Below are 17,083 nucleotides of genomic sequence, written 5' to 3' on the forward strand. Positions count from 1 at the left end.
AGAATCAATTCTTATCCTATTGCATCTCAGTCTCAGAGGCCACTATGAGTTCACAGGCATCAATCTGCAAACAAAAGGTTACACCCCAGCACTCCCTCTACTTTAGTCTTGGCTTGTATAGCCTTTTCAAGTTAAATAATTTGCCATCAGTACAGTTGTTGACTGATGCCTTTTTTGTCCTTTCTAAAGGCATTTAACAATATCTGAAAACTTCATGCTAGAAAGCATGGGAGCAAGCCTATAGGCTTGCTTCACTCTTGGTGACTAGAAAAGTTCTGTTATCCAGAACTGTGGAAGCATGCCATCATGGAACTGGCATACCATACTTATGAATTCTCTGGGCAACTCACTTTTTTTAAAAAAAGATTTTATTTATTTTGAGTTTTACAATTTTTCCCCTAATCTTACTTCCCTCCCCCACCCTCCATAGAAGGCAATTTTCCAGTCTTTACATTGTTTCCATAGTATACATTGATCCAAATTGAATATGATGAGAGAGAAATCATATCCTTAAGGAAGAAACATAAAGTACAAGAGATAACAAGATCAGACAATAAGATATCAGGTTTTTTTTTCCTAAATTAAAGGTATTAGTTCTTGGTCTTTGTTCAAACTCCACAGTTCTTCCTCTGGATACAGATGGTATTCTCCATTGCAGACAGTCCCTAATTGTCCCTAATTGTTGCACTGATGGAATGAGTGAGTCCATCAAGGTTAATCATCACCCCCATATTGCTGTTAAGGTGTAAAATGTTTTTCTGGTTCTGCTCATCTTGCTCAGCATCAGTTCACGGGAATCCCTCCAGGCTTCCCTGAATTCCCTTCCCACCTGGTTTCTAATAGAACAATAGTGTTCCATGACATATATATACCACAGTTTGCTAAGTCATTCCCCAACTGAAGGACATTTACTTGATTTCCAACTCTTTGCCACCACAAACAGGGCTGCTATGAATATTTTTGTACAAGTGATGTTTTTACCCTTTTTCATCATGTCTTCAGGGTATAGACCCAGTAGTGGTATTGCTAGATCAAAGGGTATGCACATTTTTTGTTGGGAACTGACTTTTGCTATGATCTTCCACAAGCCCTCATGACTAACAGCATAAAGGTCTTGGTCAATTCAGTGAACATAGTTTACAATCCTCTCCTGCTCCTAGCATTCCTACTGGAGTTTTCAGTCATATTTATACCATATTCACCTTTTCTCAGACCTTTCTGAAGCCACATCTTGGGCAGATTACCATCATCCAGAAGATTAATCAGCTCATTAAAGAGGATGCTGGCAAGGATCTTGCTGGCAATGATTAAGACAGACTCTCCAGTGATTGTCATAGGACATCCAATTTCTTTTTCCTTTATAGGGATAGTGGTGTCCTTGAACTCTGGGAGGATAACTTCCTCATGCCAAAGAGCCTGTTGTCAGGCAGTCTTTGTAAGAACCCTGAATCTAGGGGCAGCTAGGTGGCGTAGTGGATAAAGCACCGGCCCTGGAGTCAGGAGTACCTGGGTTCAAATCTGGTCTCAGACACTTTATAATTACCTAGCCGTATGGCCTTGGGCAAGCCACTTAACCCCGTTTGCCTTGCAAAAAACTAAAAAAAAAAAAGAACCCTGAATCTAGTAGACCCTGCTACAGTGGAATCAGTCCAGGCACTTTGCCACATGAGAAGAATCTAATCTAATGGCATTTAAAACCTTTACTTCAACCAGGTCAGCTAGAGAGTGTGGTTGACTTCAACCTTAAGTATAGTCAATAACTTCAGCAGTGGCTGATGATTGTCTGTTGATATCACACTATGGAAGTATATCCTTATCACTGATCAGTATGACTCCTTCAGCATTGAGTAATTGAGATTCATTATAGGTCTTTGGCTTATAAAAATAGCCTTCAGGCTATCATAGAAGTGCTTATAGTGGTTACTATAAGTGTAAAATTGCATTCTTACTGAGCCAAGAATTTTGCTTCTTTCTAAGCTTCATTTGTGCTTTACTTTTGATGGCATTAAACCTTGCCTTCTTAGAGATGGACAAACTATCCTGCCGATAAACTGTGTTCTTGTTTTTAATTTAGTAGGTTTCCCATCATTTTCATCAGCCAATAATGACATTTGCAAATGTTTTGACTCAGATGAGTAAATGTGGTGCTATAACCAAATCTCTGAAAACTGCCCATTCCTTTTCTCCTCCACTGTTGCAACTCTGTATTGGCTCAACTTTCCCTGCAAATCAGCAACAAACTATTTGAACACAAAGAAGTACTCTAATCTGTTGACTTGCCTTGGGTCTAGTACTATTGTTGCAAGTGAATGTTTACTTTAGGAAAGATAAGTCAGTGATCACTCCAGTACTCTGTCCCACCCATGGCCTTTGTCGCTCAAATCCTATCTGTCTCTTCTCCTTATAATTACAGTCTTTCAAATGCCAATGTTTGCTGTGAGGGTGATTCCAAAAAGTTTTATTGTATTTAGGTAAACAAAAGGCAATCTTGGTGATTGGGTTATGAAATCCACAAGTCTTCAATAGGGACTGTTGATTGCTGTTTCCAAATGCATTCCTCCTAAAGACTCCCTGCCAAGTTTCAGTCTCTTTCTACTCTAGTATTAAAATCCAAATTAAAAGATTGTCCACTTTCAGCACATTGATGATGAAGGTCTCCAAGTCTTCAAATTTTTTTTTTACTGCATCAAGATTCATCATGCACTGATGATGCTGGCACTTTCCTGCAAGTGGCAATCACATTGTCATAAACCTGTTGTTCACTCCTTTTGGTAGACATACAAACTTGTTGACTAGAATAGATTTGACTGCAAAACTTAAACCAGTTTCACTCTGTCCCTTTACTGTGATCACTCCTTAAAAACATGTTTCCAGCTCCAACTTTGATAAACTAGCCTTCTATTGTCAGCCATATTTTACTCAGGACAGCTATTTGAATGGCTACTGAATTTTCTGGAAACAAGAGCTGTTCATCTTTCACATCTACTGAAATTTGTGTTGTCCATAAACATGTGAACATTCCATGAATGGAATCATTTTCACAAAAGTTTTCATATTTTGGTGGGGTTTCAAACCAGGTTAGAATCCCTTTCTGCTACAGGGTACCTTGTCTAGCTTTTTCCTCAAGCCAGGAGGTGAACTGTGTGGTCCTTTGAAAAGGCTGCTCAGATACCCAGAGGGCTGTCATGCTTCTTGTCTAGTGAGATGACCATCTATACCCTGGGCTACCTGTGTACAGAGTTGTGACTTAACAGCAACCAGTGCATCTGCTGCTTTGTCACTTGCCTATTGCCAAAGGACTTTGGGAATGAAATGTAACAGTAAAATGCAAAATGGTAAAATAGTATGGTGTGATGATTCTTGAGCATGAATTGGCTTTAAGTGAGTCAGAATTGTGCAGTCATTGGCCTCACTCTGTTCCAGAGTCGTCAAATCTAGTGGCAAGACAAAAGTCAAAGGACCAAGATACCTTGGAGTCTTTGATGTCTTAGCAAGCTCTGAGTGCTCACTAGCACCTGCTTCAAGCCACTTTCATGGCCATTGTAACAAATTGCTCTCATTTGCCCATTCTAACAGGGGAAGTCTTCACATACTTGAGGTAAACACCCCCTTAATTCATCAAAGGGTATGAAACCGGTCAGTTATCTTCAATCTAGTTATCTTCAATCTGCTATAAAAATGGAAATGAATGCACTTTGTCTTGCCTTCAGCATCAGATTTCCTCTAATCTTTGAGCCCATTGGTAAGGCCAAAAAATACACCTTGGGGACTCTTCCCAGTTTATTGAGGCTGGTTCTTCAAATGACTAGCCATCTTTAAGTTAGACCCAAGCTAGAAAGCTTTCTAGATTGATAGGGCCTGCCTTTTTGGACTATATAACAAGAGGAAGTCATCCCTGAGGAACTTAAGGATACCTCCATTGTCCATCTCTATAAAGGAAATGGAAACAGGTTATCCTGTGACAACCATGAGGGAATCTCTCTCCTAGTCATTGCTGGCAAGATCTGGCCAGAGTCCTTAATCAGTTGATTGATCACCTGGAAGATGGTCTTCTCTTTAGAAAGGGACATGGAACAGTTGACATGCTATCTGCTTCTTGACAAGGTCTATATGCAATGCTTGTCCACCCAGCCAAGGCCTCTGATACTGTGAGCTGTGAGGGCCTGTGAAAAATCAGGGGAAACTGGATTGTCTGGAGAAGTTCATCAGCATTGTACCCCAGTTTCATGATGGCATGCTCACACTGATTCTGGATGAAGGAAGGTGGTCTCATGAAGCAGGGTTAGGTGCTTGCTGCTAAGCATGATGTTTTTCATGATGTCATCATCATCTGCCTTCAAGGAGGATAAAAACTACTTAGCTGATGATAGTAAACTATTGTTTTTGAAAAGACTGCAAGTCAAGACCAAAGGGAGGGGGACCTGTTGCACAACTTTTAGTTTGCAGATGAATGCAACCTCTGAGGCTGAGAAACAACAGTATGGATTGATTCTCTGCTGCTTGTGCTAATTTTGGCTGACCAATAGACCCCCAGAGGTCCTCTACCAGCCATCACTTTGCCATCCCTTTATGGAACCACTGGTCACAGTAAATGGAGAAATTTTGAATGTTTTAGATAAGTTCATTTACCTTGACAGTTAATCCTCTCAAACATTTGAAGACTTGTCATGTGCCAGAAGGTTTAGATTGATTCTGTGTCACTCCAGAAGACAGACTAGTTAATTCTGTTGAAGTTTAGAGGAAGACAGACTTCTATTCAATCAATTAACCAGTATTTATTGAGTGCCTACTCTATGCCAAGTACAAATAATAAACTAAACCCTTCTCATGATTAAGTTTAAATTCAAATCAATCAAACAAAAATGTTTCTTAGACCCTTACTATATATGTGCTGGGCCCCATCCTAAGTACTGAGGATATAAAGGATAAAAATAAAAAAGACATGCTTCAAGGAATTCACCATGTCAATTAAAAGGAACTTTGGAGGCCACCTCCTTTAATCCCATTCTTACCAAACCATGTTCTTAAAGAAACCTACTGCTTCCATTCAAAAGTCAGACTGTTCCAATTTCTTAGAAAGTTTTCCTTCTATCTGACTGAAATTTCTGCAACTGTAGCATTTCTAATTCTATAGATTGAGTCCAAATCCTGTCTGACAGGAAAAACCTTCAAATTCCTGAAGACATCTACTGTGCCCCCATCTATACACACAAGTAGTTATAAACAGCAGAACAATCTTCTGATTGGAAAGCCAGTATCCTTTTCCCATTTCAACTACTACTTTCTACAAAAGAACCAGTTCAGAACTAAAACTAGAAATGCAGTTAATTAGCAGCTGAGGGCAGCTAGGTGGTAAAGTGGAGTCAAAGATTTATCCTCCTGAGTTCAAATGTGATCTCAAAGTCTTCCTAGCTTTGTGACCCTGGGCAAGTCACTCAAGCCTGTTAACCTCAGTTTCCTCACCTATAAAATGAGCTGCAGAAGGAAATGGCAACTACTCTGGTATCTTTGCCAAGAAAACCCTATGTGGGGTAGCAAAGGGCCAGACACAAACTGGACAAAAGCAAATGGCCTAACAGAATGTAGCAGTATTTCCCAAACTCATTTCATCACCCAACACTTTAAGTTTTGAAATCTACTGACAAAACTCATAATCCTAGAATAAAGTTGGGGAAGAATTGGAAACATTTTTACATACATTTGAGGAAATTTAGGCCATTTTCATAATTCATATATTTGATACATAATCTCTCATTTTAACCTTTTAGGGACCAAAAGAGTTTTCCCATTCTTCTTCCTTATAACCAATATTTCTATCACAGGAAGCACTACAATTATGCAGAAAATCATTTTTTTTTTTGGTAAAGCAATGGGGTTAAGTGGCTTGCCCAAGACTACACAGCTAGGTAATTATTAAGTGTCTAAGGCCAGATTTGAACTCAGGTACTCCTGACTCCAGGGCTGGTGCTCTATCCATTGCACCACCTAGCTGCCCTTGCAGAAAACCTTTTGTAGGAGCCCTCCGAAAGAATCTTGGTTTCCAGCTGTGTAGACTGGGACAGAGCAGATCATTTTCTCACCCCGACTTTCCTCACCATAAAATGGGTGACAGGATGATGCCAGCCTCACTCATAGGTGTGTTGTGACAGACGTGAGCTCACAAACATGGGTTTAGACCTCAAGAGAGCTCCAGGGGTCGTCTCATTTTCAAAGCACTCATTTTGCAGAGGAAATTTAGGCCTGGGGTCTTTGAAGGCCCAAGTAACCCATTTAGGAAATGACAGCAGGATTCTCTTCCTTGTTACAAATGAGGAAAATGAGATTTGGAGGGTTTTTTCCCCAAGGTCATCCAGCGCGAGTAAATGTCAGCCAGAAGAATGCAGGGAATCTCCCGATGCGGACTGAGGCGCTGCCGGGCCTGGAAGGGGGGGAAGGAGAGGCCCCTCCTCTTTGGGGCTCCACGACCCCCCACCCTTTCTGCGGGTGCCCGGAGACTGCGGTGGGCGCACACATCTGAGCCCCTCCCCCGGGGGAAGGAAAGGCCCGGGGTCTGCCAGCGAGGGCGGAGGGCGGTGGAGGAGCGGTCACGAGACCACCGACACCTCCCCCCCCAGCCTCGGGCAAGGGCAAGTCCAAGGGGAAAGCCGCCGAGCCAATGGCTGCGCCCGCCCTCCCCCCGCCCCCCTCTGTCTCCTAGCGACCGCCCGGCCCCGCCCCCCGCCCGGCCTTCAGAAAGGGGGAAAAACCCCAGAATAGCGGGGCGCGTGGTGGAGCGCCCCATGGACGAGCAGAAGGCGGGGGCTCCCGCGGCCTCCACGGAGGAGGCAGCTGGGTGAGGCTGGGGGGAGCTTCCAGTGTCCTGCCCGGAGGCCCGGGCCAGGGCCCGCATGGTGGGAGGAATCTGGGCCCCAAAACAGCGGCTTGGCCCGTGCGAACTCGGCTCCCGCCTGAGGCCCAAACCCTCCTTTTGCCAAACAGACTGTTTTACAGAGAGCAGTGGCGGCCTCTCCCGAGGACCCTCCTAAGAACTTGAGAATTGGCCATGCCACACGAGGGTCACGGCACCCGCCTCCTCCAGGGCAGAACTGAAGCAGCTCCAAGGGAATGCCAGATGAGAGTTAGGAGCCCACTCCAGGTGCACGCGGCCCACCTGTGCCCAGCCTCGGGGGCCTTCCGAGCTCCAAGGGCCCCGCACCCGTTGGAACTGGCCTCCAACATAGTGGTGGCATTTTGGTCTTCTCTGAGAAGGAAGGAAAAACAGACCGTACAGTACATAGATAGATATTTACATATGTACATATACAGTACTTTTAATATTTACAAAGCATTTTCCATACAGATTTTTATAAAGAATATAGAATAATTATCATTACTCTTATTTTTACCTACAAGAATAGGAGGGCCTAGAAACATGAACTGACTGACTCATGATCTTATTGCCAGTAAGCCTGGAATTCATGGATTCGAGATAACAGTTCATACCATTTGATCTGACTTTGAGAGACTAGATATAAAATTTTCAGTCTGTATCATTTTATTATCACTCTTTGCTGTAAATAAAATTCTATAAGATCTTGGAAAATTATAATAGTAAATCATCAATCCAGGTCTCCTAATTTTGCTTTTTTAAATAATATTTTTTAAAAATAATTTAGCATGATATCAACTAACATTAAATACTACTTTAGGGGCTTATAAAGTATATTACATACATTATCTCATTTGCCCCCTGAAGTGCTGTGGGATAAGCATTTTAGGTTTTCTTATCTTAGAAACTTAAAGAGTCATGCAGGTAGAGAGATGAGGGATTTAGGCTTAGATCTCGCCCAACACCAGACTCAACACACTCCTTTGTCACACTGTCAATATCACTTTAAGGGGCTAGATGAAACCCTTAGGAAATTTACTTAGTAATTGATGTGATTCAAAATTATCAATGAATTTTGTAATACTAATTGGAATAAATTATTTTTTCCAGAAAAGATGTTCATTTGCCATATTTGGTAGAGAGAAAAGAAAATAACAAATGTGAAAAAGAAACTGAAAAAGTAAAACAGAGTTCAGAAAATACATTTACCAGGAGACCACGTGTAATGTATGCCAAATTCATAAGAACTAATGCAAGATTCCTTAACGAACCAGTAGGCTACATGGAACACCTGGATATGAGAAATGATCAGGTAGGTCTGATGTCAATTATCACCACCTTAAAAGGGGAGATAATTTTATACTCACATTATATATGGATATAGACCTAGGTTTAGAAGTAATTCTATGTTGAATTTTAAAGGGAATAATTCATCATACATAATGTAATTGCTCTGTTCAATTCAGTAAATCCCCAGGAACTACTCTGCCTAGTTTCCTTACACTTTTATTGATGATGCCAAGTGCCACACTCTCCTGATGGAACACCTTGGGGTGGCCTAGTGCTCCATTCAATGCTGAAGGCAACTGGGGAAAACACCAGGCTTTTTCATGCTTCTTAGATAGCTATTACTAGTTCTGTATCTTAAGTTTTTCCTTTTTTTAATGAGTAAAGCTTAACTCATTAGCCAAGAGAATGTGGTCAATTTGAGTTTATAGGAAGGAAAGAAAGAAGCATTAAGTGCCCACAATGTGCTAATCATTTTACTAATATTATGCTACTCAGAATGACAGGTTAGCTTTACCTGTCTGTTGAAAGATTATTGCCATAAAGTTACCATACTGATGATTAGACCATCATGAGACAGGTTAGCTTTACCTGTCTCTTGAAAAATTATTGCTATAAAATTATCATTCTGACCATTAAACCACTGAGAAACAGGTTAACTTTACCCTACTATCATTTTTATTGCCATAAAAATACCACACTGAGTCCCCATATAACTGTAATGATGATATGGGAAAGATTTACGTCAAAAAGGTCAAGGTTTCCCCACTATATCTAGTCCAATCCAGAAGTCCTGGAATACCCAAACCCAGTAGTTCTCTGACACATTCTAAGTAGAAGTGGCCTCCACTGTAGACTCCATAGAATCCTAGTGTCTGATTTAGCAACATTCTCCTAACTTTGCTTATTTACTACCTACAGGTCTCAAGCTATTGATTTGAAGGTTCAAATTATCCATCTACTTACCAATTTTTTTTGATAGGTAATTTAAACTACTTTGGGGGTCTTTTAAAATGGACATTAAACATCTATTATAACAATTTTGATCAGAGAAATGCATTATATAAGTCAAGTGCTATAAAGAAGACATGAAAAGAATGTTAAAAGTGTTAGTCAGCAAACACAATCTCCTTGCTAAATATATATATATACATATATATATATATATATGGATGGTGCTCAAGCACAACAGCAGTTTATAATGCAAACTCATTTGTAAAAACTTACAGAGATGATTGATAGGAACAAATAGGAAAAAATGAATAGAGAAGGAAGGAAAAAAGTAAGGGAAAGAAGGAAGGATTTAGTAAGCACCTACTATATGACAAAAGTATGTTAAGCACTTTACAAATAAAGTTATAAATACTATCACTATTCAGTAGTAGAATGAAAAAAAAGTGAAAAGACCAAATTAAAATGGTCTTCCCCAAAACATTTAAGAATGAAAATGTAAGGTTAACAAATAGATAAAAAGTAGAAAAGATTACCAACTCTTTAGCTTCCAGGTTTGGGAAATAACATTATACTTCTGGATATATTTTTTGAGTTTGTAGAAATGACACTAAAAAAATAAACAGGAATAAAGCAGCTGGACCAAACCAAGTATGGAAAAAGTTCCTGTTAGAATTGACACAATCTAGAGGATGTCAAATGATAGATTTTCAAAGTGTCTGAAAGAGAAGATAGAAAAAACACTGAAAAATGGTTTTTGATCTAATTGTTATCTCCCTCCCCAAAAAATCCATTGATCCTTTTTCCCCCCTCAAAAAAATTTTATAAAAATAATTACCACATATCAAGTACACCATAACAATGGCAAAAAGGTAAGCTTTGAAAAGTAGTATTCCACAGTAGAACACACTTTTATCTTTTCACAGTTGATTGAAAATGTAAACTATATGAGATTCTATTGTTTACTTTTTGGTGGATAGAGCACTGGCCCTGGAGTCAGGAGGATCTGAGTTCATATACCCACATAATAATTGCTTAGCTGTGTGACCTTGGGCAAATCACTTAACCCATTGCCTTAAATAAATAAGAAAAATACAGTCTTAAACACTTTTCTCTTAACAAATTGTCTCCCAAAAATGTCAAAATTATATAAGATTGAAACATGATAGTGATAAATAACTATTGTTTGATAAACCTCAATTTCAAGCAAGATGAAAAAGAGGTAGACAAACTCACAGGATCATTCAAATGCCTAACTTGCCTAACTTACCTAACACAGATCTAAAAAAAAAAAGTCAATGACAAATGCTATTATCTAGACTCTTAACATTGCTAACCCACAATATATGTATAGTCATTTATCTTAGACATTGTTAATGGACAACAAGCAATGCAAAATTTAACAGGATGAAAAGTAGGTTGGGTTGCCTTTGGGATATTGAATGGTGATTTTTGATGACCCTACATTGCTTCTGTTAAAAAAAAAAAGAGCATTTTTTTTTAATATCAGTAGTCTTCCAGTAATGAAATGTTTAGAGTTATGTAAAGCTGTGGTTTTTTAAGAATTAAACTTGAAGGAGGGGAGGAGCAGCTAGGTGGTGCAATAGATAGAGTACCAGGCCTGGAGTCAGGAGGGCCTGACCTCACCTCCTCAAGAGGACCTGAGTTCAAATTCGGCCTCCAACACTTAATAGTTTTATGTGACCTTGGCCAAATCACTTAATCCCACTGCCTTACAAAACAAAACAAAACAAAAAAGAAATTTGAGGATCACTGAAAGGACAATGAAGGAATGTATGTGTAGGTTACTATACATTACAAATAAAGAATTTCACTGGAGAAATATTTTGAAAGATAGCATCAAAGTAGCATGATCAGGAAAAAAAGATGACCAGAGCAAGGAATATTGGACACTCCGCACATTCCATCGGTATTCAGGCAATATGAAATAGGATTCAAGTTGAATAGACTTCTTCTAGAGAACTTATGGGAAGATGTGGCTGAGAATATCAGAGGAAATGCAGGCTATACATGAATCACTGAAATGAATATCTCTTACTCTGAGCGGTTTTTTCATCTACAAAATAAAAGTAATACTAACTCTAAAGTTTTATGTAATGTCAATTTTCTCATAGCTGTTATCCACAATGATATTTAAAATAGAAAAACAATTTAAATAGACACAGAATCACAGAATTGACAGGATCTTCAGAGGCCTAGTCCAACATAAATGTAAGTAATAAAATCAGTCATATTACATACCAGAAAACTCATTGCTGCTGAAGGTAGCCCACTTCACTTTTACAAGTTTTATCTTAATTAAACCTAGATTTGTCCTATTATAATTTCCATTTACTGTTTCTAGTTCTATCCCTGAGGAAAGAAACAGAATAAATCTAATTGCTCTTCCTAAATTGAAATAAAACAGTCCCTCAAATACTTAGATACTATTAGTCTTCTCCATCCCCAAGTCTTCTTTTATCCAGCCTGGACTTCCCAACTCCTTTAACTAGGCTTCCTGTGGCATGATAACTTCACCGAAATGTTTTCCCTTCTCTGTACAGCTGGAACTTATCTATGACTTCCCTAAAATGGGATGACCAGAACTGAAAATAACACTCCAGCTGAGGTCTGATCAAGGTAGAGGACAAAACTATTATCCCTCAGTCCCAAACAACATGTTTGCCTCTCTTGAATGAATCTGAAGTTTTCATAAGCTTTCTTGACTTTCATAGTCCATCATTATAGCTGATAATAGGTAGTGTAATACTTGAAGATTTGTAAAACACTTTACACATACCTCGTTTTATTCTTAAAAACAACCAAGATAGTTGCTTTTATTATCCGCATTTTAACAGCTATGAAAATAAGCATAGAAGAATGTAACTGACTTGTCTAGGGTCTCACACAGTATATTTCTCAGGCTAGCTTGAACTCCTCTTCTTGATTCTAATTCTAATATTCTATCTACTGAGCCACCCATCTTCCTTTATTGATTCATTAAGAGCTTGTAGTTCATTAAAACCCCCCAACTGTATTTCAGAGAAATCACTGGCTACTAGTCATGCCAACTTGTAATCAAGTTGATTTTTTAGACCCCTATGTGACTTTATATTTATCCCTCTTAAATTTTCTTATTTCAAAGGATCATAGATTTAGAGTTGGAAGAGATTATTACTTAATTTGTGTTATGACTATTTTATTGGGCAGAATATAATCAGTTTTATGTCATTTGCAAGTTTGATAAGTATGGCATCCATTGGAATAATGGTACTGCTTGTTTTAGGATATGTCTGCATACTGGGCACACCTGGTGCATTCTTCATGAATATTTGGGATATGATACCATCTTTATACAAATCATTCATTAATTCCTAAATTATATAGGGCCAAGCAGAAATTTCTGTGGCCCACTCAATCAAGGCATAGCTAGGAATCCTGTGCCTTTCCCCCTTTATCTCTTTTAATTTCCCAAAGAGAAAAGAGAAGTACAAGTTAGGGTTACTTGTGATTTATTTAATTAAATGGTTAAATGGCACATTTTTCTTCTTATCCTGATAAAATAAACCAGTTTTGTCATGAAAAAAAAGAATTAAGCATGAATGCAGAACCATTCCTTTCTTATAAAAAAATCTTAAATGAAGCACACTTAAAATATCAATCATCAGACTTTAAAAAGACAAATTTCAAGTTATTTCGTAAGTTTCTTGTAGGTTTTCAAGATAGCTATTAAAAATTGACTTTTTATATGGTTTTGTTTTAATTTAGTATTGTTAAGATCTATACCATTGAAACAGAGCTTGTTATAATCCAAGCAGAACTATAATACCTTCCAAATCCAAGTTTAAATATTTTTATTGGCATTATTCTAAAGTTTCATTTGCTCTAAGAAGGAAAGCTAAATGGATAATTTCAGACATCAAAGTAATGTGTTGAACAGATTTGCCATTACAGTTCAAGTTAACAGGTTAACTACAAAAGTTGCAAAGTATAGATGTTAGAATCTTCAGATTGGTTCAGCTTACTATTTAAGGTAGTTTGAGAAAAATAAACATTAGAAAAAACAATAGATACTACTTTTAGAAGGATTCTCTAGTAAAAATGTGAATGAAAAAGAGATTGAAAGGGAACCAGTCTCTGACATTTCTCATTGCTGTTGTTCAGTTGTATTTATCTCTTTGTGACCCCATTTGGGATCATTTTGGCAGAGATATTGGAGTGTTTTGCATTTTCTTCTCCAGCTCATTTTATAGATAAGGAATCTGAGACAGAGTAAAGTGACTTGCCCAAGATCACATAGCTAATAAATGCCTGAGACCAGATTTGAACTCAGGAAGACAAGTAGTTCTGATCAAAGACCAGCATTTTGTCCTGTGGTCCACTTAACTGTCCACATTCCCATTACAAAAACAAAATAACATCCTATAGAAGGAAAAAAATGCCTATTTCTTCTGCCAATTCCCCACCAATCACTCAGTTAACATTATTAAGGTCTGGACATTAAAAGAAAAGTAAATACAATCTCTTGTCTACTGGGGGCTTACAATCTAGTGGGAAGGAAATATATAAATAAATAAGCACATACAAGATACAATACAGAGTATAGGGAAAGAAATAGAAAGGAAGTCTCTCTACCTTTAGTCCTAGGGAATTAGGAAAATCATTATGTAGAAAGTAGCAGTTGAGTCTTGAAGGAAGTCAGGGATTTTAAGAAGCAGAAATGGGCATGCAGAACATTCTTCCATGAATTGATCAGAGTACTTCATTCTTTCAAAGTTGATTGACTTTATAATATTGTTATGCAGATTATTCTCCTGGTTCTGCTTCATCTTGTTCTTACTATTCTAACATCTTGGCTCTGACTCCCACACACAGTAATTTTAGAAAAATATACATACATAATATATACATAAATATACATATATATATATATAATTTTTATTCCAGAAAATAATTCAAAAAAACCTTTCTAAAGTTATCAAAAAAGAAGCAATAGCACATAAGTAGAATGCATCTATAGCATGCCAAAAATTAAAAATTCACCTCTCTTACACATTTTTTTCTAAGTTCTAGCACTACAAGAAAGGAATCCTAAAAATGTCAAGGAGGCAGCTATGGTATACATGCTAAGGGGTATGAATCAAAATCACAGTAGATTCCTCTAGGAAGATTAAAAAGACTTGAAAGACAAGATAATATTTGATTATAAATTTAAATCTGCTCTTTGAATACAAGAAATCGACATTTCCACTCACATAGACTTTGAAGATTTTATATAAAGATGAATGTATTTCATAGTAGCCTTCGAAAAGCAGCTGGGCTTGCAAAAGAAAGAAAGTACCTAAAATAGTACACACTCTTAGACAACATAGTTACTTAGTAACCAAGAGCAAAAAAAACCGTCACAGTTTTGTACTGACTGAATCCCTAAATATTTAAAGCATCTGAGGTCTTTTAAAGTACACAGATGGATTCAGCAATGTTGATTTTTGAATTTTTGCTAAATTATATGTATTTTTTCTTTTTAATCTAAAATAACTGATTCAGATTTTAGTGTTTTATGATGAGATATATCCCATAGTTCATTTGATTTTGTGTTATTTGCTCTGAGTATCAATTTATAATATTAATGAAAATATTTAGAGTCATTATAATAGCAATCGACTTGTCATTACTAATAAACTTATTTTTAAGAAGTGTAGGGGTGGCTAGGTGGCTCAGTGGGGTGGCTAGATGGAGCAGTGGATAGAGCACCAGCCTTGGAGTCAGGAGTACTTGGGTTCAAATCCAACCTCAGACACTTAATAATTACCTAGCCGTGTAGCCTTGGGCAAACCACTTAACCCCATTTGCCTTGTAAAAACCTAAAAAAAAGTGTAAGAATGTTTATTAACTAAGAGATAAGGAAAAAAACATTGATTAACAAGTATGATTCAGTAGAGTACCAAAAAAACTCTTAAATAAAAGTGACATTTGATGGATAGAATGAAGAAGAGTTATCTTAAATTTGCTCATTGTAACAAGTGCATGTACCATTTTAAACATGTGTCTCCTCAAAGATTAGGTCAAGTTTTTTCAACCTCTATTTAAAATAATTTTGGTCTAAGAATGTATGAGGGAAATGTACAAGGGCTTTGTGAATTTAATCAGTGGGATGGGATTTTTCTCTAACAATAAAACAATTATCACAGAATGGACAAGTTGTAGAGAGTCATCTGCTGCTTTTCTCCACAGAGAGAAGAAACTCAAATTTCACAAGATCTACAATTCCTGCCTTCAAAGAACCTTATATTTAGTAGTGAAAACAGGTCACATATACAAATTAACAAATTTTTAATTAGAATCTAAGTACTGAAGCTAAATTTAGAGTGGAAAGATATCTTCAACACCTTAAGGATCATCTAGTCTCATCCACTCTGTTATGGTAGTTGTTTAATAGATGTCTGACTCTTTGTGATCCTATTTGGAGTTTCCTTGGCAAAGACATTGAAGTAACTTTGCCATTTCCTACTCCAGTTCATTTTATGGATGAATAAACTGAAGCAAACAGATTTTAGTGACTTATCCAGATTTGAATTCATGAAAATGAATCTTCCTGACTTCAGACTCCACCCGCTATGTCACTGCTATTCTCAAATTATAATACAATACTATAATCATCAAAACAATTTGCTTGTCTTTGGTTTGCTCAGTGTCCTTATCTGTAAAATGAGCTGAAGAAAGAAATATCAAAATACTTTATTAGCTTTGCTAAGAGAATTCTAAATTGGATCACAAAGAATTGAACATGACTGAAAAAAAAACAACAAAGAAGAAATAGAAAGGTTGATCAATAGAGTAGATTATAGAAGCAAATGAGCACAATAATCTAGGGTTTGATAAACTCAAAGATCCCACTGTGGCAAGAAATTATTTAAAAATAAAGTTGGGAGGGGAATCTAGGTGGTGCAGTGGATATAATACTGGCCCTGGAGTCAAAAGGGTTCGGATTAGTTCAAATCCAGCCTCAGACACTTAAAAATTACCTAGCTGTGTGACCTTGGGCAAGTTACTTAACCCCATTACCTTAAATAAATAAAAAAATTTTAAAAAATAAAGTAAGGAAAACTGAAAAACAGTCTGCCAGAAACTAAGCAGAGACCAACATCTCACACTGCATATAAAGATAAGGCCAAAACAAGTACATGACTAGGACATAAAGGATGATATCACAAGCATCCTAGTGGAACAGGAAAGAGGTTACCTAGTCAGATCTACATATTGAGGAAGAGTTTATGACCAAAAGGAATTAATGAGGTTCAACAGAACTAAAATGGATACTTGTGATTATATAAAATTTAAAAGATTTGTCTAAACTGGATCTATGACCCCAGGAAACTGGGGGGGTGGGGAGAAGAGGGAAAAGGGAAGGAGGGAAATCTTTGTAGCATGTTTCTCTGATAAGGTTCTCATTTCTAAAATATATAGGGAACTGAGTCAACTCTACAAGAATAAGAGCCATTCCCAATAGATTTTTGGTCAAAGGATAAAAATATGCAGTTTAAAGAGAAAGAAAGTCAAACTATCATTGGGGGGGATGCTCTAAGTCACTAATAAAATGACATATGTATGTATATATTTATATATACATATATACACACAAAAATATAACAGCTTTTTTTGGGGGTAGAAAAGAATTTGGAAATGGCTGAGCAAGCATATGAATGTGATAGAATACTACTGTGTTATAGGAAATGAAGAAATGGTTCATAAAAACCTGAGGCTATCTATGACCTGAAGTAAAGTGAACTGAGCAGAATCAGAAGAGTTTATACAGGGACATCAATATTGTAAGGATAATCAACCTTGAAAGACTCAGTTATTCTGATCAACACAATAACCCACCTCAGTTCTAAGGAATCATAATGAAGTGTGCTATCCACCTCCAGATAGAGAGCTGATGGACTCAATAAATTTAGCATATTCTCTTTTTATTGA

At 37.4% G+C, this 17,083-nt stretch overlaps 1 protein-coding gene across 1 annotated transcript in view; it reads left to right on the forward strand.

The window, feature by feature from the left end:
• Positions 1 to 6,742: 6,742 nt before the first annotated feature.
• CIMIP6 (ciliary microtubule inner protein 6) overlaps positions 6,743 to 17,083 on the forward strand; it is a 38,205-nt gene continuing 27,864 nt past the window's right edge. Inside the window, 2 exon segments of the mRNA XM_074206224.1 lie at positions 6,743 to 6,832; positions 7,979 to 8,180. Of these exon segments, the coding sequence (XP_074062325.1) occupies positions 6,780 to 6,832; positions 7,979 to 8,180 (255 nt within the window). The 5' untranslated portion in view covers positions 6,743 to 6,779.

Source organism: Macrotis lagotis, chromosome 1, assembly GCF_037893015.1.
Source record: "Macrotis lagotis isolate mMagLag1 chromosome 1, bilby.v1.9.chrom.fasta, whole genome shotgun sequence".
Classification (NCBI taxonomy): Eukaryota; Metazoa; Chordata; class Mammalia; order Peramelemorphia; family Peramelidae; genus Macrotis; species Macrotis lagotis.